The sequence below is a fragment of the Garra rufa genome, chromosome 6 (genome assembly GCF_049309525.1).
Source record: "Garra rufa chromosome 6, GarRuf1.0, whole genome shotgun sequence".
Taxonomy (NCBI): Eukaryota; Metazoa; Chordata; class Actinopteri; order Cypriniformes; family Cyprinidae; genus Garra; species Garra rufa.
In genome coordinates this window covers 30,809,447-30,834,553 of record NC_133366.1, presented here as the reverse complement: position 1 = coordinate 30,834,553, position 25,107 = coordinate 30,809,447, and the positions used below count along the sequence as shown (strand labels likewise).

Sequence of the window (25,107 nt, the reverse complement as noted above, 5' to 3'; positions counted from 1 at the left end):
TCGAAAAGTAATCGAAATCGGCATTCAGAACCTATAATCGATCAAATTTTTCCAGGTCAATTATTTCAATTACTTTCCCTTTAAAAACATTACTGCGTGTGGAGTCAGGTGACGTTATTCCTCCGACATGTCGATGGAGAGCTTAAGCAGTATTAATACAGTAAAAAGTATTTACAGGATATACAAGAGTAATTTTATTTAGAAGAGATACTGCTTATTTTCTACTTTTAATATTTATTATTATTTTATAAATAATTTATTTTGTTTCCAAAAGTGCAAGTTATTTATTTTCACTAATTTAAGAAAAATGTGACTTTTCGTTTTACGCAATGTGCGCTTTAATTTCAGTTGTTCAACACTGATGTTCAATAAATAATCATAGATAGTAGATAGTGTGTGCACCCTTCATTCAAAAATCTCTCACTTGTAATATGTGCGCATATTTACTGTACAAAACTTGTCAGTGAACTATGAGGGCAAAAAAATAAATATTATTTAAATATACTTAAATATAATTTTATTAATGAATAAAATAATCGTTCATTAATTGTAATCGGGTTAAAATGTTCAATTAATCGAGATTTTGATTTTAGGCCAAATCGCCCAGCCCTACTCAGTGTATTCCAGTTTAAGACAGTTAGGGTATGTCGAAAAACTCCCATCTCATTTTCTCCTTTTACCTTTTTTTGTAAAGGGCATTTGATCTTTTTTGCACATTCACTTTATGCAGTGATGTAGGACCATTATGAAGTTGGAGGAGAAAATGAGATTGTGTATTCCGGTTCAAGACAGTTAGGGTATGTCGAAAATCTCCAAAGTACATGCAGAGCTAAACAATACAAGCATTTAATGTAAAATATTGTAAATTTTTTAGAAAATAACCGATCGTTCAGCTAGATAAGACCCTTCTTCATTGACTGGGACTGGGATTTAGAGCCCTTTGAAGCTGCATTTAAACTGCATTTTAGAAGTTCAAACTCACGGGCACCACAGAAGTCCACTATATGCAGAGAAGTCCTGAAATGTTGTCCTAAAAGAATTGGATGACAAGGGGGTAAGTAAATTATCTGTAATGTTTTGTTCTGGAAGTGAATTTTTTTTTAATACATTAATGTTAGAAAACTGAGTAGAAACAGACAAATGTTTATTATGGTAACTACTGATTTGCTGCACACAAAATACTTTTTAAAATCAGATCAAAAAAAAAAAAAAAAACCATGGAAAATGTCAATTTACATTTACAAACACTATAATCATAGAATATTTTAAGTTTGAAATCAATTAAATGTGCCTGGATCAACATAGGCATAGGCCATGAAATCTCCTAGTTTATTCCCTTTATCATCATAATGAAACATTCGAAAGCACTGGTCACAAAACAGGCAGGGTTCCGAAGGGGCAAAAGCATCGTTGGTTGTTATCCATCTGAAAAGATAAAACAACTTCCTTTCAATATACAAAACAATTCATATTTAAAGATTAAAAGTACTACATTATCAAACTATTTAGAATTTACAACCCCAATTTCAGAAAAGTAGGAACGTTTTGTGAAATGCCATAAAATCAGTAATATGTTATTTGTTTATTCTCTTTAACCTTTATTAAAACTGATTAAAGTCCAAAAATGTTTTTACTGCCCAACTTCACTGTAAATATGAACAAATTTTGATTTTGAAGGCTGCAACACACTCCAAAAAAAGTTCAGACAGAGGCATGTTTAACACAGTGTCACATCAACTTTCCTTTTGATTACAATGTTTAATTGTTTGGGAACTGAGGATACTAATTGTTAAAGTTTTGCAAGCAAAATGTTTTGTCCAGATATTCCTGTATGTTTGAAAATGCGTGTGCTGCAGTCAGTCAGAGAGAGGTGAGTAGCCTAGGCCTGTCAGATGTGGATGTGGATGTAGCTGTGGATGATGAGAGAAGATGAAAAGAATGATTGACAACACTTCCGTTAAGAATGTTAAGACCTGATCCTTCTGAAAATCAGAACCTGACAATTCTCGGACACGTAGCCATTAACCTCCCAGGTTATGTCAAGCCCTGGTCCTGGTCCAGTAAGTAAGGGTAAGTTACCTTTCTTGTAGAATTGTGCTTCAAATAAAGAACTGTATGTTGACCAGATTGTTAGTTAATCATTTATAAGTCAATATTGCCTATGTGCTGCCTTCCTTAGGACTTTTTTAGGACTTTTATTATGAAGTAATTGTTTAAGGAGCACTGCCATCTAGTGGGTGTTCAGCCATTTTGTTTAGTTAAAAAGCAAGGAGTAGCCAGAGCACACAGCTGGATAGATGATGCATCTAAGTTTTATATTTACGCTGTTCCTGGGACACTATTTGTCTGTAAGTTTTTATTTTCATATTAAGAAAGTGTCATTGTTTCTTCAGAAATGTACAATTTACCTGACAGTAGTTTGTTTTGTTTAGCTTGTTATGCTTATATTGATGTCTATTTTGTTCTGTTTTTTTCAGTTTTACAATACAAAAAAGGGAAAAGGAAACTTCAATTAAACAAGAAAAGTTACACCTTGAAGTATTATTGGAGTTTCCCTCACGTTAGCTCGCTGTCTAGCTTTGCAAAGTAACGCATCGTGAGGACAGTATAGCCTACATGGACAGCGATTAAAAAAAAAGGTGAACTTGTAAAACTGCAGTGTTAAATGCAATGTGGTGGAAAACTTGGGTGCACCTAACTTTTCGCATTTATTTATGCAGCAGCAGACTGTTAAGTGCTGGCTGTATTCCAAAGTACTCCTGAGCTCATGTGGCTATAATTAACACTGCAGCATGATGTTTTCTTAGGCAATGCCATCTAAAGGCTGAAAGGTCATGCACATTCAACTGAGGTTCCCTGCCTTGCCCTATGTAGACTGAGATATCTCTGAATTCCCTGAATCTTTTCACATTATTATATAGGGTAGTTTTGCTTTGAAAAATGTGATTTTTGACTTGTTTGACTCTTCTCTTATGAATTTTGGCAAAAGTGATGAGCCATGAACCAGCTTTACTTGCCAAGACGGAGATGCTCCTTTTACACCCAAACATAATACCCTCACCTATTACCAATTCACCTGCTTACTGTGAACTGTTTCAAAACAATTTAATTTGGATATTCTATAACCTTTTCACTTTTATTCTGCCTTTGTCCCAACTTTTTTGGAGTGTGTAACAGCCATCTTTTCTTTGTACTTTTTTTTTTTAATTAAGTAAAAAAAAAAAGTGCATTTTACAAAACATCCCAACTTTTCTGGAATACTTTCTCATTTTCGAATGGGTTTTTAATAACTGCATTTTTTGGTGAAAGAAAGTAAAATATGGGCTGATAACAAATCTTAATGAAAGACCTTTCTTTTCATCTGTAACGTAACATTTAAAATGTGAAACACTTGTGCTAAGTACTACATCAGATGTGTCAAGCACACAAACACACATCCTTTTGGTAGTTGTTGTCTAACTTCTAGAACTTATTTAAAACCACAAAAAAAGTTTAGATATTCACATTTGAGATACAACTGTGTGTTACGTTGAAATGACAGACATTTGCACATAAAAGTCTCTTCAAACAATATTAGAATATAAGTCATAAATTAAAAACTGCTATTGTAAAAACCCAAACAGAAATTTCAAAAGGAAACAGTACTTTAGAATTTTGGAAAACCTTTAAATCAACATGAACAGCTGAACAGCTCTATACGCTTACTGTTTACCTGCTGATATAGAGATGACACACAGAACACTTCCGAGTCACGACTCTATGCTTGTGATTGATGAGTGGGTAGAGCTTTATGTCCAAACAGTCATCCTGATGAACCAGTCTAACACCACATGAGACAAAAACAATTTAAATCAACTCCACTTTTCATACACTATTAAATCCATGACTGACTTTAACAAAATATATATATCCATGTATATACTGTGTAACACCACCCTCTAATTCTTTAGTAGAACTGAACAATTTTTTAGAAGCTTTGAAAATAAATGTGTATGAGGTTTTGGGAAAATTAGCATGAAATGAGATAGGACTGACCTGATATCAGTGAGGATAACAACATGCTCACAATCACCCTGGTGAGTGTATAAATATGGAAACCCAACTTTCATCTTCAGGTCATAGAAAGATGTGTCCTCCATCTTAGCAGTCTTGAATTCTGGAAAGTCTCTGGTTTGGGCCCACTCCTGTGTAGTCCTTCAGCAAACACACAAATTATAAATCTGTAAAATCCACAACTAACTCATTCATCAATTCAATTTTTCCCCATTTAAATTAGTCAAAAAGAAAGTAAAAACATAAACTGTGTTTATTGGATAATAACACCCCAAAGTATTCTAGAGCCATATAATAGCATTGTGATGAATAATTTTAAAACTGTTGACCTCTGTTGTCTGCAGCCATTTATATGGTGCCTTGCGGGCAAGTTTACACCTAGTATTAAGATGTTTTGGAAACACTTTAAATTAGGGAACATATATTCATTTTTAAGAGTTTTCCCTCAATAAACTCTTGCTGCTTATTAATCGTTAGTAAGGTATTTGTTAAGTTTAGGTAAGGAGTAGGATTGGGTGCTATAAAATATGGTCATGCAGGGAGTGTTCACACTTGGGTCTTTTTTTGGGCATTTTTTTAGTTGCTAAAAAATCTGGAAGCGTTGCAGCTTTTTTTTGACATTTTTGCCTTTTATTTGATAGGACAGTATTTAGACAGAAAGCGAAGTGGGATCGGGAAAGGTCTGTGAGCCGGGACTCGAAAAAGGGACGCCCGGAGCGCAACGGCGCTACTGTACATGTCGATGTGCGGCTCAAGAAGCTATCGGCGCTGCACGCCGGTTTTTGAAGTTAACGGGGAGGCAAATCCGGTTCACAACAATAAAATAAAAGTCTATATAATGGCACCTTTCCCAAACAAAAGGTCTAGCTACTCGCTTGTCATTGGTCAGCTGTCAAAAAAGTGCTTGACGTAGGGCGTTTTCTTCAGAAAAAAACTTTTTTCAACTTAAAAAGACGCTCTGAGCTGCAGAAAAAGACACCGGCGGTGGCATTTAAAAAAAGCACTCGGGGCTTTTTTGAAAAGACTGTTTACTCCATAGGGTTATAATGTAAAACAGACGCTGGCAGTTAAAAAAAAAGACGCCAAGTGTGAACACGGCCTAAGGCATTAATGTGTGCTTTATAAATAATAAGTAATAATAAACAGTGAATATGCTACTAATATGCATGGTAATAGGCAGCTAGTTAATAGTGAGAACTGGTCCTAAAACAAAGTGTTACCAATGTTTTAGGTGATCCAATCACAATATGTCAGTATTAACCTTGCGTGGAAACAGGGTCTAAAACATTTGGATCACTTCGTCCATCTGATTGTAACAATAAGACTTGGAATCCCTGAATGCAGCTGACTTTTTGGTATCTGTGCCTTGACAATTTTTATCTCTGAAATCAGCAGGCAGTCCCTCTGACCTTGTGGCATGGTTTTTGCTCTGATATGCATCTTTAGTTGTTAGGTCATACGTAAAAACAATTTTATTTATCACAGGTGGACTTCAAAGTGTAAAAACATTTGGTTGCACTTTATTCTAAGTTGTCCTTGTTACAGCGTAATTATACAAATAATACAAATAAAGTGTTACCAAACATTCTCAACTGAGTGTCATAACAGATGTGCATGTCATGATATATTTTAACTTTTTTCCTGTTAGCAAATTTGCAAATCTGTTTTTTGAACAAGATGGGAAGTGATGGAGTGTAGATTGATGTTGGGAAAAAAAACAACAACAAAAAGGCTCCAACAAGACAAAAAGTTGAAGGGACGGAGTCTGGTACTTTTACCAGGGAGAATTTTTTTTTTTTTTTTACATTTCTCCCTCCTGTTCCATGCAAGTAAAATGCCATAAGGGTTTTTAAGAACATAAAAGTGAATAATGACGATAATCAAAGATTTGGGTGACTTATTGAATGTAGTGAAGTGATAACTGTAGTGTAATTGTATTATTAATTGTAGTGAATGTATTAGATGCTATGAAAAAGGAAAAGTCCTATGATATTTGGTTTGGAGTACAGTGTGACATTCACAATGAGTTACGTTCAAATCAGGTTATAAATGCTTCTGATGAGTTTCTGTATTGAGCAAGATTTGTCTTTCATATCTGCAGTTTTCATCTGCTGTCTTACGTGCTGATGTCTTGGCATTCTGGGAACCTTGTATCACTGAAGAACGTTCCATTGAAGAAAAAGAAAGCAGACTTGTAATGATCCTAAGAAAAATAAACATCAACTTTTCAGCTGTATGTTTGCTATCTTTGCCAATGTTAGTTTGACCCTGCTCCAATGTGATTTATACTGAGTGTTCCTGTGTATGCGTTTGTTTCTAACCTTGCTGATGAACTGTGGTACCATATCTGGAGTGTTGCTGAACTCTCCAAACACCTGCAGGTCACTGACGCAGCAGATGGCATCTCTAAGATCGCTCAACTTCTGAGAGCCCAACACTTGCAGAGTCTGATATGCCCTCACATGCTTAAACTGGCACCATTAAAAATAAACAATTAGTGAATGGAGAAACTTACAGAGACTATTGCTCTATGAAATGAAACATTTCTTTGTATTTCTGTGTTACGTACAGGACATACCCTTTGAAATAGAACGGGATACATAATATTAAAGGTCAATATTATTTCTCCCTCAGGAATCAGGTCTATGAGGTTATCAGGCTTCTTACCCACAGATATCATCTCCTGCATAAATAAGGAATGAGAGTATAAATTTCATATTTAGAGGATGTGTTTGTAAAGGATTATTCACATTGAACTAGGAGTGGGCGATATGGCAAAAATATATCATGATTTCTTTTCAGAAATATCATGATTCATGATTTTATCACGATTCTATGATGTTGGTTTTACCATTTTGCAAGTCTTCTGAGCAGTACAGCCAAACTAATTTCTCTATTTTAAAACCAAATCCTTACAAGGTAACAAAAGATAAACTAAAAAGAATGGCAGATGTTTAGGCCAAGGTGGGCGAAGATAAAAATCTTGGTCATGTTTTTTATTTTATTAAAAAATAAGAACAAAGATAGGCTACAGGTTACAAATACACATAATATACAAACAAAACAAACAGTGCTTTAATTTTCAGCTACAGTAGGTAGCATTCAATTCATGTGCATGAATTAAATAAAAGTTCTACAGTCAAGAGCAGTGATTTTTCTTTGCGTTTTTTTTATTAGCCTACCATCACCCAAAAAATGGCAATTCTGTCATAACTTACTCTCAAGTTTTTTTTGTTTTTTTTTTTACATAAAACATGTTGAAGGTAAAACTTTTTTTTTTTTTGAAGAATGTGGTTAACCAAACACAGGGTTTCTGCAGGTTTTATTGAAGACTTTAAGACCAACTAAAGAAAATTTAAGGATAAAAAAATGAAGAGAAAACAATGCAGCAATATGTTCAATATGTCAAGGAAGCACATGAAGAGTTGTACTTATAGCAACATTTTAAAATAAACATACAAACTGATCTAACTTTTTTCTTAATTTTACATAAAGTATGTTAAGGCTTGAATACCTCTGATTCAACCACCTGAATGTGGAAATAACTTTTACCCATTGTATATCTCTATATCTCTATGACACTACTGTTTCTCCTGAATAGTGTTTAAACAACACTATTCAGGAGATGCATGTTCAAGTCTTGAAATAAAATACAAGCAATCTCAATTTAAAGGTGCAATGTGTAATATTTAAGAGGATCTCTAGACAGAAATGCAATATAGTATACATAACTATGTTTTCAGGGATGTATAAAGACCTTACTTAATGAACCATTATGTTTTTATTACCTTAGAATTATCAGCTTATATCTACATAGACCGCGGGCAAAGAGTATAGAATACCAAGAGGCGAAACTCTGTTGCTGTTTTGGTAACAGCCACTAGGTGGCGCTTCGGTAGCGCGTCCGCCATTTTGGAGTGAAAATTCCAACTGGACAACAGCACAGAAGCAGACAGAATGACAACGAAATAGAAGTCAATGTGGAAATAAAAGAACGCAATGACTGCAGGGATGTAGTGTGTGACCTTAAAAAGTGCAAACAGTCACTCTACACTGTTAGATTTATTTTACGGATCAGAATTCATCATATCTTACACACACAAAATTTTCACAGCCAGTTCAGAAATGCAATAGACAATTTCTCAATTTAAGTCATCACTAAATGTTATGAATACTACAGTAAAAGTTGTATTGTATTATTATTATATATGTTTTATGATATCAATTGTGTAATCCAACCATTACATTTGAGGCAGCCTGCTGTATTATTTACTATTATAGATCTGAAATATATATTGTATTTATACATTATATTGTACGTGTTAAACCCATGGATCACACTACAAATATCGATGATCTTACAGAACATGATGTATTGCTGTGTCTTTCATAACTAAATAATTAAATAATTTTGGAGTTTTTAGTCATGCTTTAACGGACATTAATATAAGATAATATACTGCAAAAACAGTTAACTGTTAAGCTGTTATATTCCTGTCGTATATTTATTGTCTAACATTCCCAATATTTTGATGCATGTCCTTAATTTAATTATATATGTTGGTATTAGTTCAGCATTTATAATGCTAGAGCAAAGATTTTGCGAAAAATAAATGCAAGACAAAGTCTGTTTTTGATAATATACGTTATTTTGTGTTGTCATATTTTTTATTGCATTAATAACAAAGGTTAGGGTACGTACAAAACGTACAAAAATCCTTTTAATAACAAACGAGTTATGGTTTAATAATTAACAGAACTAGCCTAATATAATACAAAAATTCTTAAGAAATAAACGGAAAGGAGTAAAAAAAAATATATTAAAAAATGTTGTCATGATTCAGGTTATGTATTTTAGCTTTAAAGTACTTTTTTTTTTTTTAAACAAAGCAGCTGATATTTGCCATAGCGACAGCATGAAGGTAGTGGACTGCCCAGTGGCTTTCACTCCAAAATGGCGGAAGCGTAGGGCTGCTACTGGGCGGCGCTGTTGCAATGGAACGTTCTATTGACTTTCACTTCTTGTCAGTATAAGTTCTTTGCCGCGGGTCCCCTCACATGGAAGTCGCCGTATTGTTTCTACAGTAGCCCTAAACGGACAAACTGCTCTACAGATCGCGTTTCATCACTGTTGTTCTAGCTGAAAAACACTGACACAATGATGAACAAGTAACTGTAATATTCACAATAACATCGTTTTATTTAATTAAGTAAATATAATTACTTAATTTACGTTTTAAAAGAAACCTCATTACTCTTTGCTGTCTAAAACGACGACATCTTAATCCCGTGTGGGCCACCATAGCTTCTGTAAAGGGAGGGGTGAGCGGTGGACGGGAGCCGTTGGTTGCAATTCACAATCTCACCGCTAGATGCCGCAAAAATCTACACACTGCACCTTTAAATTAGGATCACTTCCCATTACGAAGCAATATTTGACTCCTTAAAATGATTTACAGTGGAATTTTGTTTTTACCTTTGTAATGCCATTTTTGGCAACTTTATTAAAAAGTACGTAAAATTTCTAATTAAAACAACAGAATAACAAGTAGAATAAGAATAAGTTACCAATCAAATGAAATCAGTATTAAAAATGTATTTGTACTACAGAGGTGGCACAGAAGAACACAAAAATGTTTTCATGTTTAATGAGGCTCAGAGGTGGCATGAGTGCAATCAAATGAATAAATTCATGTTGAGATTAATGTTTTAAATATAAAATTGAAATATTAAATAATTTAAATAACTGACACTTTAAAAATCAAACTTAATTTGCCAGTACTGTAGGTGGCATCAAGTTTTAATTACTGAATCATATCATTCATTTAATTCGTTCGAACAGCTGATTAATTCAGGAATTAACTAATTAATAATTATGTTGTTAATGTTAACATTATGAAGAAAAATATGACGGTTGAAGTAAATAATTTAATTAGTTTTTTTTTTTTTTTTGTAATAATTATTTATTTCACATGGGTTAGAATCAGATTCAGTCAGATGGCCATTTTACACCCAGATGGTACATCTTACACTCTAAAAATGCTGGGTTGTTAGACATGTAATTTAATATTTTACAGCATAAATCTATATTATATACTAATAAACAACTAATTTAGAACATTTATATTAATTTTGAACTATTTATAAATTTAATAAAATATTATACATATGATGTGTTATAGATTACTAGTATCATGACAAGTGATTACAATAGGAAATACACTTTATTACAATAATTGCAATGTGAAAAACTGCTAAATATTCTATGATTTACTTGCTGGCTTGTTGGAGCTTTGAATTCATGTTTTTCAATTTTAAACTGCCTTAGCAGCCTCTCTCTCTTGTCTTGGGTAAATTAATTTGATTAGACATTCTAATTCTAAGAACGTAAATATTTTGTTGTTAGCACTTTTAGAAGACCGAGAGCAAATCATTACCGACAGAAATGCAAACTACCAAGTTTCTAATTCAGCGGATCAACCACGGACTGCAATGTGGATTGTACTGCATCTACCTGTTAACGCAACAAGCTTTGGAAGCAGGCACACAATCTGTGAGTGAAGCTGTGGAGTGGGTGGGAAAGCACGGAACATATTAGCAGATCTTTAGCAGGGCGGTAACAGAACGCTTTGAGCTGGGGTAATGGTGGGGACCAGCTACCGTTATCCACATTCTTCAAAATATCTTCTTTTGTGTTCAGCACAGGAAAAAAAATTGTGAGAGTAAATTTTTGGGTGAACTGTCCCTTTAATGATCATGTGCATCATGTTTATTTCTGTCGCTTTAAGAGTATGCATCTAATATACAGGCGTGTATCAGTTTAATTTCTGTTTAAAAACGGTTTAATTTCACTTAACCAACTGTGTTATTATGTAATCCTTGTGTGTTTTTGACACTATTAGCGTATCAGACATGAAAGACAGCTTAGTCCAGTAATCAAGCGCTGTTTGACAGGCTTTTAGCACATGCACTTCAGGTGTACGCACTCGTGAAGCACATGCCAGAACAGAGCACGTTATTTAACCAGCAAGGCTTTAAAGCACATGCAAATAATGTACATTTATAATTGCGAATAAGTGCAGTGTCCCATGAGAGAATGTATGTCGTGTTGTACAGTATATTGAGACAGAGACACGCTGTAATAAACTATTTTTTCAAAAGCAGATTGTGGACACATTTCAATCAACTATGATCAAAAATTGTCATATCGCACACCCTTACATTGAACATACCATTTCATTGGCATAGACTTCATGTCTGTCAACAGTGTCTCTGGTGAGAGTTTCTTTATAATCTTGTCTTCTCTTCCGTAGTCTGAAAAAGCAGCATATTTTTACATATGGGTCATTCCGTGTCAACTCAACCAGAGGTCTCCGGGTCAAAATGTTGATTTTGTTAATATTTTTTTCTGTAGTAAGACAAACACATAAGCCAAAATACAAAATGTCACAGATGTGTATTTACTGAATAATCCACTATTCTGTAGAGGGGGGTCAAAAAGTTTCAGTAAAAAGTCTATTAGTAAACATCTGTTAACAGTTTCATTAAATGCCAACAGTCACTCTTCAAAAATGGCAAAATGCACTTCTTGTTTCTTTTTGCAAGTTTGCAGTTAACTTAATATCCTTTTAGATTTAGTTTTTTTTTAACAAACTTCCCTTCTGGTATCTTCTTTTTAAAGGACCTCAGTGGTTCAATCCCAGAGATATGTAGATCTAAATACAGCTGCAAGAGTAAACTGGTAAATTGCTCTCATTTTCAGAGGTCAGAAACCAAATGTAGGTCACTAACAAAATCCCATCTTCCAAATATCTCTAAAATTGATAAAAACATAGATTCTTATAAATACACCTTTTGTTTTGAGAGCAAGTTAATGTGCCTCAGCTTAACCATACCATAAATCCGCTGAACTTGGTTATGTTTTATGCAATTCTTTTCATAAAAGCAAAAAAGTAAAATTTCTAGTTAAATTATTATTTATTCTTTAAACATTTATCTTTAAATGCCATAAGTATCAGCTGTGTGAAATCGCTAAAAAATGGGTAAAATCAAAATTTTGAACATGGAACTGCTTTGAAGAGAGAAAAAAGCATCAGCTGTATGTAAAATGACCCACATTTACTTTTTGACCACTGAAAATAGGTACAATTTACTCATGGAGCTGCATTAAGATCACCATATTAAACCATCAAAGGCCTTTAAAATGCAGATACCAAAGGTGTTGCTAAGAACCAGAACCTAAAAGGACATTAAGATAATACTTTTTGAGCTACAGGCATGCAAACTTGGTAAAAATGATATAAGAAGTGTTTTTTGACATTTTTGAACGGTCACTGTTTCAGATAAGGACACAAAGATTGTTAAAGTCAACAGATTTTACTAATAGACCTACCAAACTCTGTGAAAAAATAAAAATAAAATGATGCTGCCAAATTTTATTAAATTCATTTTTACAGCCCTTTAATTTGGCTCCAAATCTCAGGTAAAACTTGTCAAGTGGTGTAAAATAAAACCAAAATGGTGTATTCAGGAGTACTCAGTAAATACACATATGAGACATCAGTATTTTGCCTTTCAACACTATTTATGTTTGTCTTTCTACAGAAAAAAAAAATATATATATATCAAAAAATTGAGCCGGGGAAGTTAAAGAAATGTTGATTTGACACGGAATGGCCCATATTTCATTACATTACATTACCTTACATTTCTAGTATGTTTATTAAAAACATATTCATTGCTGGGATAGAAAGATTTTGTCCTACTTTAGTGTGGATAAATGAAGATCTGACGGTACATTGTCTGTGTCTTCGTGTCCACTTCTCAGAGAATCAACACTGGAAAAAGACAATATATGTCACATAATAAATAATACATAAATAAAACGCTAATCTCTCTTATACCTGCAGATGCATTTGAGTTCCTCCAGTGTCTTTGGCTCAATGCCCATCTCCTCAATGAACCCCACGTCCTCTATCTCTGAGGCTGTGTCACCGTATGAATACACCTCCGGATTCAACACATCCAGCCACAAATCTCTAAATATGCCGACATGAAACTCCTTAGAGTTTACATCCATAAACTCATAAACAGGAACGTTTTCATGATTCTTTTCCTCGCGCATCAAAGAACTGCATTCAGCCATAATGAGCTGTGAAACAACATTGGCGCAAAGATTCTTTTTCTTCTTCTTATAGCTGTCCCGCAGTGTAGACGCTACTAGGGGTATTACTGCCCTCTACAGGTCAAGGTTTAAACTAAATTCTTATATACAGTCCTGCAAGAACTGAAGAACTGCCTTAGAGATCAGTTTATGCGTTTCACTGTCCAAACAAAGTATATATACACGAATAATTACATCCACTAAGTTTTACCCAATACTGTAATCCTAATTTAACATGTGTTAACCACAAGGGCATTTCTCCCATTTCAATAAGCAAGGCTCGGACTAGCAAAAGGTCCCAATAATGACTGATTGCAGAACAGCAGAACCATACGTCACAGCAGTCACACGGCAGCAGCGCCACGGCAGCAGGCTCAGCCGGTAGTGGGCGGAGTCTCTTGCTGCGGCCCAATCAGGTCCCAATTCGCAAATTATCCGTCCTAAATAGTATTCGAAAATAGAATTAGTATGTCCTAAAAAGTATTCCAAAGATTTCCGGATGGTCTACTTCGTTAACTTCAAAATTCGAAGTACAGATCAATGCGCACTCTAACGGCTATTATATTGCCCACAACACATTGCGCGGTGAACAAGGATTTGATTAGAACTACAAACACGCATAAAAAGTGTAACAAACTACAAACATGGCGGATATGCGCGACCAACGGACTTTTATAATGGCAGAAAAAAATGATGAGAGTCTGCTGGCCAAAGAGCCCTTCATGTTTCACTTGAATGATATGGACATTTCCTTAATGAGTGTGTGAACAAATCATGCCTCTGGATTAATTGTGTGTTTAAAGAGTTTTGATTTATTTTAGGTTTAAACTAATGTGATTAATAATTGATTAATTAAGGTGATTAATGTGTGGTTATTATTGTTGTTAAATGTGTACGTTCCATTCTATATCTTTTGTTTGATTTTGTAATATTTCTTTGGAAAATCTAATTTCTGATGCATATAGTGTATAGTACATGGTTTTATGTACAATGAAAAATTGGTTAATACTGAAATGATTAGGTAAAAAATGTAGTTTAACTAAATAAATAAAAACATTCTATTGCTCAAGTTTTTTGTTTGAGCTTTGAGCTTTGTACTCAATTTATACTGTTTATCTTTTAAGACAGCAAAAAATATGAGAAAACAAAATATCAAAAGATTAACAGCAGAAGTTACTGTTATTATTTATGGAGTCTAAATAATTCATTAACTGATAAGAAAATAATAAATAAAAAATTAGTCGACTAATATATATATATATATATATATATATATATATATATATATATATGTGTATATATATATATATATGTGTATATATATATATATATATGTATATATATATATATATATATGTATATATATGTATATACATATAAATTAAAAACTTTAACTTTAATTTCATTATTTTCACCCACTTTCGATCTGAGACGGAGACTCCGCCCACTACTGGCTGAGCCTGCTGCCGTGGCGCTGCTGCCGTCTGACTGCTGTGACGTATGGTTCTGCTGTTCTGCAATCGGCCCTATCTCAAAGGTCCTCGCTGCAGGCTGTAGCGCGATGACGTAGCTGGATCAGGTCCAATACGTACTGGACGTTTTTTTTTATTGCCAAGATACAGCACAAAAGTACAAAAATGTCAGCATTATACATGTATATAATAAAAATAAATAAATACAAAACAAAACCTTAAACGATATAAATTAAAAAGATGAAACAAATTGATAGTTTTTTGGATGATGAAATAGTTTGGATATACTGAACCTCTTTTTTAAAATAATAAAGGATTTTGTTGAGTGAATTTGCAGCGGTGAATATGAAATTTTGCAAGTAGTAATAGTAGGATAATGATAAAATATTCGTTAATTTGATCTTTTTTGATACTGGACGTTGTTGCACGGTGGTTTGTTTTGCCGACGTCATGCGCAGTAGTGATCTCTGAATATAATACGAATGCGCTGGTTTAAAGGGACAATATTGTATTGTTATAATATTCTAACCTGTGTACTAGTAGCGATGAATATTTATAAGTAATAATTGATGAATAATAATTTACACAAATGTGATGCTTAAGTTGTGATGTGATGCTCTCTACACACATGCAAAATGTTAAAATTTTAAAGTTTTAAATTGCATAACTTTAGAGCTTTTTAATTTAAATTTAATGGATTAAAAGCATAATATTTTTGTCAAGTATTATTTTCAGTGAGTGTGCATACAACATTAAAATTAAGCGATTTTATTCAGGTCATATTTATTGTTGAGTGGAATCAAAAATATGTCATTTTATGTGTCATTTTAAAAATATGTCTCTATGTCATTTTAATCCTAAAGTTACAATACAATAAGGTATGTAAAATGCTTGAAATACCAGTACAAATTCAAGGAAAATGGAAAAATAATAACACCACCAATAATAATAATAAAAAAATCTTGTCAGATGTCAAAAAAAAGAGTGTGCTTAATGATATTTTGACTGGAAAGTGTTCCTTCTTTAATGGCTATACTCATTTTTCTACAGTGATCTACATTGATCAGCAAATTGAATCAGAACCCAGTGTCAGCAGGGCATGTACATATATGGGGAAAAAAACAACATTAAACATTAGATTCAATATACAAACTGATCATAGCTGTCAGATCAAGCTGTTTTCACTCATGTGACTGTTTATATTGAAATATCAGCCAAACAAACCACCGCTATTGCGCGTTACAACGTCCAGTACGTATTGGACCTGATCCAGCTACGTCATCGCGCTACAGGCTGCAGCGAGGACTGTCTCCGGACTAGGGAAGTTCTGAAGGCCCCACAACAAGGCCTCAAAGCCCTGGTCTGCACCACACCTAACCTATGCAGAACAGTTTTAGAAACAAACCCATACACAAAACACCCATAATCAATAATGGACCTGATCATGGCCTGATAAATTAGTATTATACTACAGGGCCATTGAATGCTTGAATCTGATTGGCTGACGAACGTTCTAGAGGTGTGCATTACTTTCAGGGAAATGCACGGCGAACGTAGTTCTAGGCAGCTTTTGACCACAGTACATGTCTATATCACTTCGCCACACGATTTCAGTTATTTCAAAGGTCCTTACAGCCCAAAACAGCAAAATAACCAAAACCCACAATGACACTGGCCAAACTAATAAATACAGTAAACAACAGGATAAAAACGACAGATTATTTCCATGTTTTTTCCACAATATTACGTTTTATTATGTACGGAAAGCACAAACTCTATTTATCTCGCTCTCTCTCCTTCACGGACGCACACACATACAGTTAGCACTCACGTTAGCATTCGTGCTTATGTTGTTAGCACTGCTCTGACAATTAATAACTTAAAAACGACATGACAGTTCTCACACGTGAGGTAACAACGGCATGGTCTTGAAGAAAATGAACTTAAAGTTGAACTGTTAGTAGAGACGATGCTGCCAGTCACCTTTGAGAGACGCACAGACTTGAGCGGTAATTTACGATCTTAATCTCTCTCCCCCTCTCTCTTTCTGTCTGTCTGCTTGTCTGTCGGCCTGTCTAAACTTCATTATTAACTGCATTAGTTTGCTATCAACGGCTCAAGCGTCGTTACTAGGTCTAAAATGACGTTTTGGAACTAGCAACGAAGCTGTTGGATGAGCTGCGTAAGAAATTAATCCTACTCACAGTAGCATTTTAAGGATAAAAACGGGACGAATGTCTTGAAATATATCATCAGATCGATGTCTTGAGGTGTGGTAACTGTAGTATAAGCGGAATAATTGACTTTGGTCCGTAGAATTCTACGAAAATAACGCACACCCGAGGTGGCATTATTTTCTAAGAATTCTACGGCCTGTCGTCAATTATTCCTTACATAACGTATCCCTATTGACCCCCTATTCACATCCAGCCAGACTTCTCATAACATTCAAAACTCTTTCACACTTCTCCACAATCTTACCTGCACAGCCCAATACGTTATTCAAACCAAACAACCACAAATGTTAACGCCTTTACCTCCTCTAATGGAGACCCATACATATACAGCCCTATATTAGGTAACTTTTTTTTATAACCTATTATCATATATTTTGCCTTAGATGCTGATATTTAAAATCCTAATGTATTTCCCCATTCCTCTACCAACACTAACGTTCTTTGAATCTGTTTAAAAAAAAAAAAAAAAAACACAGTTTTTTCCAAATGGACCCATCATCTGAAAATAAAGAAAGCTCAAATCCTCTCTCTACCTTACCAAAGATATCATTGATAATTATATTAAATAACACTGGACTGATAACACTTTTCTCTGTGGGGTTCCATTCTTTATGTCCACAATCTTTGAACAAACACTACCAACCTTTACTTTAATTGTTCTTTTCATTTAAAAAAATTCTTTATCCAATTAAATATTATTCTCCTAACTCTTAAATCAAAAATTTTAACCATTAATTCCTCCTTCCACAAAGAATCACATGCTTTCTCAATATCCAGCAAAACTGCTTCCGTATTGCTACATATCCTGTTAATATCCTGATCCAAAACTGCAACTGATTCCATTGTAGACTTTCCATTCCCAAAACCATTCTGAACATCTACAGAGTCCTCCAGTTTCTGAAAAATATACTAATCTGTATATAAGCACTGTCGTGAGCGCTATTGGATGATATGAGCTATGACCCTCTGCACACTAAACAAAGCTAAGATTTCATCAAGTACAGTATCATCCAAATGTTTAATTAACTCATAAGACACCCTATCTCATCTAGTATTTGCCCCACATAATTGTATCCTTTAATTATTTTATAGCTAAAAAAATAATAATAATAGGATTATCATTTTCTAAACTCCTCTCCAACTTCCGCTGATTAAATGCCATCAACTCATCCGTCTTTCTACACCTCTCAACGCCCAAACTCTCTGATCTATGCGCTACTTGAAAACTATCAACACTCATATCTGCATTTTCCTTATTAGAAATTGCCTCCACGCCACCCTTCTGTAACATTAGTATTTATCTTCTTTTATATTTATCCCTGACATTGTACTTGCCTTACTAGAGTTTTAGGGGCCTAGCGTATTACAAAACTTCCTCCAAATATTTCTTTTTGCATCCTTTATAATTCTTCTTGCTACTGCCCTTAATCACTTACACCGTGTCCTTAATACACGCGACATGACGTGACAAGATTCCAGCGACAAGCAATTTAGCTGTCTACGCCAGAACCGATGCGACAATGCGATGTGACAGAATCACAGCCATTCAGAAGCATAGAAGTGCACTGCACTCCCAACGAAATGGACAAGTTTATGATCTAATTCATGATTATTAAACATTTTTAACATTATTAAAGTGACTGATACCATATTTGTTATGGAATACGCTTGTTGGTTCGCATTGAGTTTGCAGTTTCAAAGTACATGTTTGCTTTACGTTTTAGGGCACACAGATCGATTTGGTCGATTCGGTCAAGATGGCGATGTGCCTGGGCACAGGAGCTTTGCGGTCTCCTACACAATGCTTGTTAACACTACACCGCCCGGAAGAAGACGTCGGTGGTGCAGAGAGAGGAGGCAAAAGAGAGATGGCGTGCAGGCCAGATTTCAGAATGCTCCACACAGGCCTGCTCTACCATGCATTTTTCTTATGAACACTCGTTCACACTTGAACAACTTCGAACAGACTTGTTAACAAAATTGACGAACTACGGCTGTGGCTTTCCACACATTAAGGAAGACATTAAAGAAAGCTTGCTTACCTCAACAGATGCTGATTACTTTTTTATCAGTGTACTATAGAGAGCATTCTAACATATTGCATTTCTGTATGGTTTTCTAGCTGTACATTAAATGATAAAACAAAATAAAATGAGTTGTCTTGTGTGCACAGAGGATAATCTGAGTTAGCATTAGAAGATATCTATATGTGGCAGTGTGGGATAGGCTTCACTTTTTCGGGTGGTTGTGCCTTTATGGGAGGGAGCAAAGGGGGATAATTAATAGCAGAGTATTTAAATGTGTGGACAGGAAGCATTAGATCGCAGCCTCTGTCATACCCGTCCGTCTTCCGGTCTTCAGTGTCACAGTAGTTGAGATGTGCTATAGCAGTTCCTGTTAAGACTTCATTGAGTCGAGTGCTCGCTGGAAGTTTAGTGAAACAATATTAATGAAGAGCGCGGATTTGACTGTCCGCAGTATATTGGACGGTCTACTACGGGTCGTGCTGCTGTTTTTCATAGTTTGGTTTTTTACAAACATAGTGTTTGTTTTGTTTGCGTTTTGTTGGGTTTTGAGTGTGATGACCTAAGTTGAACAGTTTGAGCTGAATTGGTAGTGTGTCCTCCGTTTAAAACCTACTAAGTGATTCTGGTTTATTGCCAGTGAGATAGGACGCTACATCATTCCATTAGTTGATCTTTTGAGTCATCAGTTGTGATCCGTTTTCTTTTTTTCTTTTTTTTTTTGAGTGAATATTTGATATTTGTATTTTATTTTTTTTTATTTTTTTTTGTATTTGTACTGGACCCACTAACTTTTCTTCTTTTTTCTAGTTTGGACTAAAGCTGAGTGCGCTGAGGGGGAGGCTAGTCACCTGGGTGAAGCACACTCTTGTGAGTTTGGAGCACCTCTTCCCATTGTTTGCTGTGCACACATTTGGTTGAGAGCACAATTTATTTCAGCTAGTTTGCCACCCCCAAGGTAAGCCTCAGCCTTGTCTTCCTTTTTCTTTAGAAATTTTGTAATTTATATATTTGTTGGTGGGGAAGGTATAATATTTATTTTGATTGTGGATGTGCAGTAAAATATTATTCTTATTGTGAATTTCTAATATTGTTTCTGTAATAAAACTTGTTAATTTATGGAGAGTGCTATATTGGTTTAATGTTACTTTTACATTATTATTATTATTATTTTTTTTTTTTAATAAAGTTTTGTTTAGTTGGAATCATGTCTCTGTCTTCTCCTTATACCATTAAACCTATGGTCCTTGAGTATTTCCTCGGGTGCAATTCCCAGGGTGGCGTAGTCATTTAAGGTTATCCAAAAGTACTGCTCTGGTCACAATCTGGCGTAATCGGCAGGGTCGGTTATATTGTAAAAGCGGAGACGAGGATTCTGCAATTGTTTGTTTTGTATGGTTTTGTTTTTGTTTAATTGTTTGTAGAGGTAAAGGGGACTCTGAGTCATGGATGGCGAACTGGCTGAACTCCGAGATATGGTGGCACAACTGAGAGCCGAAAATGAACGTCTGCGTCAGGAACGGGTGGTCCCTGCAGCAACAGACTCTGTTCCGGTTCTTTGTGATAACACTGCTGTAAGGCCATCAACTAATGTTGAAGTTATTCCAACTGCTATTGAGAGACTTCTTGTTCCTCGGGATAGAAAGTGTCCTATGTTCCGAGGTAGCTCTGGCATTGGTATTGACGAGTGGGTCGAGGAGGCCCGTGCATGTATGCAAGCTCGTCATTTGGCTCCAGCTGAACAAGAGAGCTAAAGCAACTAGTAAGTCGTCAGCCTACGGTTACACTTTTACACATCTTTTGAGTCATCAGTTATGATCCGTTTGGTTGAGAGCACAATTTATTTCAGCTAGTTTGCCACCCCTAAGGTAAGCCTTAGCCTTGTCTTCCTTATTTTGTAATTTAAATATGTGTTGGTGGGGAAGGTATAAAGTTTCTTTTGATTATGGACGTGTAGGCACTATAAGACATTTTATGCCCATACTTCACGCTTGAGGATCAGTTTTATTCCCAGAGCCATTAACGCTCTGAATCAAGCTAACAAATTTTAGTGGTGTAATAGTGATTTAAGAACTTTAAGAAGGGGGGGTTATTTTATAGATTATTTTTATTATTTATTTATTTATAATTTTGTTTCAATTGCATTCAGTGTGGAGTTTGCATATGTAATTTTGTTAGTGGGTACAATGTAAGTTTTATGCATACAATAACAATAAAGAAATTTAATTCAATTTAATTTATTTTCAAAAACTTAGGTAAGCTATCTGTTGTTGCTTTCAGTATGGCTATAAATGCCAGGCAATATGATGTTCAAACTCTTAATAGACACTTTTAACTTTTAATAAAACACATAATCAGCACCTGAGATTCTCATTGACCTAGTTTGTATGTTGTTGTTCCAGCCGTGACATCGCAGAATTAGAAAACTCACATGTCGCTGTCGTGGCTAGTTAGGACAAAAACTCTGAAAAACATGGAAAAGATACCTTTTATCGCGTGCTGCATTGTATGCGGTTAGGACACAGCTAGTGTTATACTCCATTGCATTAATCAATATTGGGTACTTTCTTAATCGTCTATATGCTACATTACTGCTCTTTACAGCTTCATCACATTCTTTATTCCACCAAGAAACCAGCACATGGTTTCTGCTTCAATGTAATGGCAGCCTCATATATCATGACTAATGGAAGTGTTCCAAGTATCTACAGAACCCTTACTGTCAACCTCTCCTACTAAGCTTAAAGCTTTCTCTTAAAATGTATCCCATCTAGCCTGTGAAAAATTATATCTAGGGATCTCTTCTACTCCACTTCTGAAATCCCTACCAAATCTGCATAAAATGGGGTAATGATCACTGCCTTATGTATACGAATCTAAAACATTCCATTCACCTATAGCTAAGTTTGAGCAAGCAATTGATATTGCTACATGTATTTCTCACAATCTGATACCTAGTTGACCTTCCATCATTTAACACTACCAGCTCATACTACCATCTAAAAATTCTTCTATTATAACACAATTTTGTCCCTGTGATCACTACACCATATTGGATTATGTGCCTCAAAATCTACAACTCATATAACAGGACACCTTACCTTCTCCATTATCTCATCAAAATCTGATATTACCAAAGGTTAACAGGGGTTATAAATATAATTTATCACAAAAATAGAATTAAGACTAATCCAAATCTCCACAAGCAAACACTCCAGTTTAGAATTAGTATCGACTTTCCTATACTGCAACCTATTTTTAACAAAAATTGCACATCCCACCTGATCTATTAGACCTATCTAATGTAATACTTTCATATCCTGGAATAACAAACTCTAAATGTGGTTTTAACAATGTCTCTTAGTTACAAATAAATTCTGGCGCTTTAAGTATAGGTTCATCTCAAGAAATTAGAATGTCGTGGAAAAGTTCATTTATTCAGTAATTCAACTCAAATTGTGAAACTCATGTATTAAATTAATTCAATGCACACAGACTGAAGTAGTTTAAGTCTTTGGTTCTTTTAATTGTGATGATTTGGCTCACATTTAACAAAAACCCACCAATTCACTATCTCAACAAATTAGAATACTTCATAAGACCAATAAAAAAAAATAAAAAAAAACATTTTTAGTGAATTGTTGGCCTCTTGGAAAGCATGTTAATTTACTGTATATGTACTCAATACTTGGTAGGGGCTCCTTTTGTTTTAAGTGCTGCCTCAATTTGGTGTGGCATGGAGGTAATCAGTCTGTGGCACTGCTGAGGTGGTATGAAAGCTCAGGTTTCTTTGACAGTGGCCTTTAGCTCATCTGCATTTTTTAGTCTTTTGTTTCTCATTTTACTCTTGACAAGGTCTGGTGAGTTTGCTGGCCAGTCAAGCAAGCACATGGTCATTTAACCAATATTTGGCGCTTTGGAGAGTGTAGGCAGGTGCCAAATCCTGCTGGAAAATTAAATCAGCAACTTTAAAAAAGCTGGTCATCAGAAGGAAGCATGAAGTGCTCTAAAATTTCTTGGTAAACGGGTGCAGTGACTTTGTTTTTCAAAAAACAGTGGACCAACACCAGCAGGTGACATTGCACCCCAAATCATCACAGAATGTGGAAACTTAACACTGGACTTCAAGCAACTATGACCTTCTTCACCCTTCCTCCAGACTCTAGAACCTTGGTTTCCAAATAAAATACAAAACTTGTTCTCATCTGAAAAGAGGACTTTGGACCACTGGGAAACATTACATTTCTTCTTCTCCTTAGCCAAGGGTAAGACGCCTCTGAAGTTGTATGTGGTTCAGAAGTGACTTAACAAGAGGAATACGACAACTGTAGCCAAATTCCTTGACATGTCTGTGTGTGGTGGCTCTTGATGCCTTGACCCCAGCCTCAGTCTATTACTTGTGAAGTTCACCCAAATTCTTGAATCGATTTTTGCTTGACAAGCCTCTCAAGACTGTGGTTCTCTCTGTTGGTTGTGCATCTTTTTCTTCCGCACTTTTTCCTTTCACTCAACTTTCTGTTAACATGCTTGGATACAGCACTCTTTGAACAGTCAGCTTTTTTGGTAATGAATGTTTGTGGCTTTCCCTCCTTGTGAAGGGTGTCAATGATTGTCTTCTGGACAACTGTCAGATCAGCAGTCTTTCTCATGATTGTGTAGCCTAGTGAACCAAACTGAGAGACCATTTTGAAGGCTCAGGAAACCTTTGCAGGTCTTTTAAGTTTTGAGCTGATTGGTATGTCACCATATTCTAATTTGCTGAGATAGTGAATTGGTGGGTTTTTGTTAAATGTGAGCCAAATCATCACAAAGAACATTAAACAAACCAAAGACTTAAATTACTTCAGTCTGTGTGCATCAGTACCGCCGCTCCCTATACGCAGAGTACGCAGTCTGCGTAGGGCACCAACTCCCAGGGGGGCACCATCCCAGCTGCAAAAAAAAAATCGTTTTTTATATATTATAATAATAAATTAATATTAATAATATACATATACAAATAAACAAACATATAAAAATATAAACGTATATATTGCATTTTACGGTGAACGCAGATTAGGCTAGTAAGCACACGTGATGACACGCCCTCACCTCTGTTTACGGCTGGCTATTTGGCCAAAAATGATGATAATAATTGATGAACAATATGCCTGGTCCTGGAAAGACATCAACAGTCCGGCGCCGAGAAACGAAAGAAAAAAAAGCCCAAGATGAAGCCCGTGCATCCCTTTCAGGTACGTTCATAATACTGTGAAACTTTATTTTATTCGGTCGACCTTAATAATGTGTTATTTAATTTAATAATGTGAATACAAGCAGATCTAAGTAAACAAAATGACTTCAAATGCATTATATTAAAACAGATGCAATTATGATTATTGATTAATAATGACCATATGGTGTCATTAAATAACAGTGTTAAAATACATAATCTAATACAAAATTAACAGTTTACATTACAATTTTAATAGAAATGCCTGAAAAGGGCACCAAAAAGGCCTGGTTAATGCAGTTGTTACACTTACATGATCATCGAATTCCTTGTTTAATATTGACCAAACATTTGATTAAAATATCCACATAATCTTTCCTATCATTTCCTCAACAAAAATATGTGGACATCATAACCCTTTTCTGCTTTATTGTCAAAACTGCCACATGTACAGTGCATACAAGAGTTTTGAAGTTTCGTTTCTCTCACATCCTTGGTGCAAACAGGTAAAAACACAGAATAAAAACATATTTAAAAAATTCAGACAAATACAAATATTATATATTCTATAAAACACAATTTACAAGCATGGATATGATAGAAAGATAGATAAAAAGGCAGATAACCATGGTTTTATCATAGTAAAACTGCTTAATTTCCTTTTGTATGATTCTGAGACTATTAAATCAATTAGACAACTGTATTAGGAGGTAACTCCTTGTTGTTGATAAAACTGTTTTATTACACCGATCTTGCTATTTTGCTCTTTATTTACCTTTCTGACCAAAAACAACTGTTTATTTAAAAGTGCGCTCAGTAATTCTTCAGATAATATCTTCTGCTTCATTTAATGCAGGGTCAATGTTGAAATTTGTTACGAAAGAGGATCAAGTGATCAAGTGGTACCATCAAGCATTGATCCAGAGGGACTTAGCAGCTACACTTT

At 34.9% G+C, this 25,107-nt stretch overlaps 1 protein-coding gene and 1 long non-coding RNA gene across 2 annotated transcripts; one reads left to right on the top strand and one right to left on the bottom strand.

The window, feature by feature from the left end:
* Window positions 1-981: 981 nt before the first annotated feature.
* On the bottom strand, window positions 982-13,232 carry snapc3 (small nuclear RNA activating complex, polypeptide 3). Its single transcript, XM_073842724.1, has 9 exons — window positions 12,957-13,232; window positions 12,819-12,890; window positions 11,286-11,367; window positions 6,632-6,736; window positions 6,375-6,524; window positions 6,174-6,256; window positions 4,036-4,194; window positions 3,713-3,820; window positions 982-1,425 (listed from the first exon to the last, which is right to left on the bottom strand). Exons 1-9 carry the CDS (start codon window positions 13,196-13,198, stop codon window positions 1,278-1,280), a joined length of 1,149 nt encoding a protein of 382 aa, XP_073698825.1. The 5' UTR covers window positions 13,199-13,232; the 3' UTR covers window positions 982-1,277.
* On the top strand, window positions 2,272-6,363 carry LOC141337002 (uncharacterized). Its single transcript, XR_012355730.1, has 3 exons — window positions 2,272-2,348; window positions 2,478-2,639; window positions 6,155-6,363. It is a non-coding gene; the product is annotated as an uncharacterized lncRNA (long non-coding RNA).
* Window positions 13,233-25,107: the final 11,875 nt, after the last annotated feature.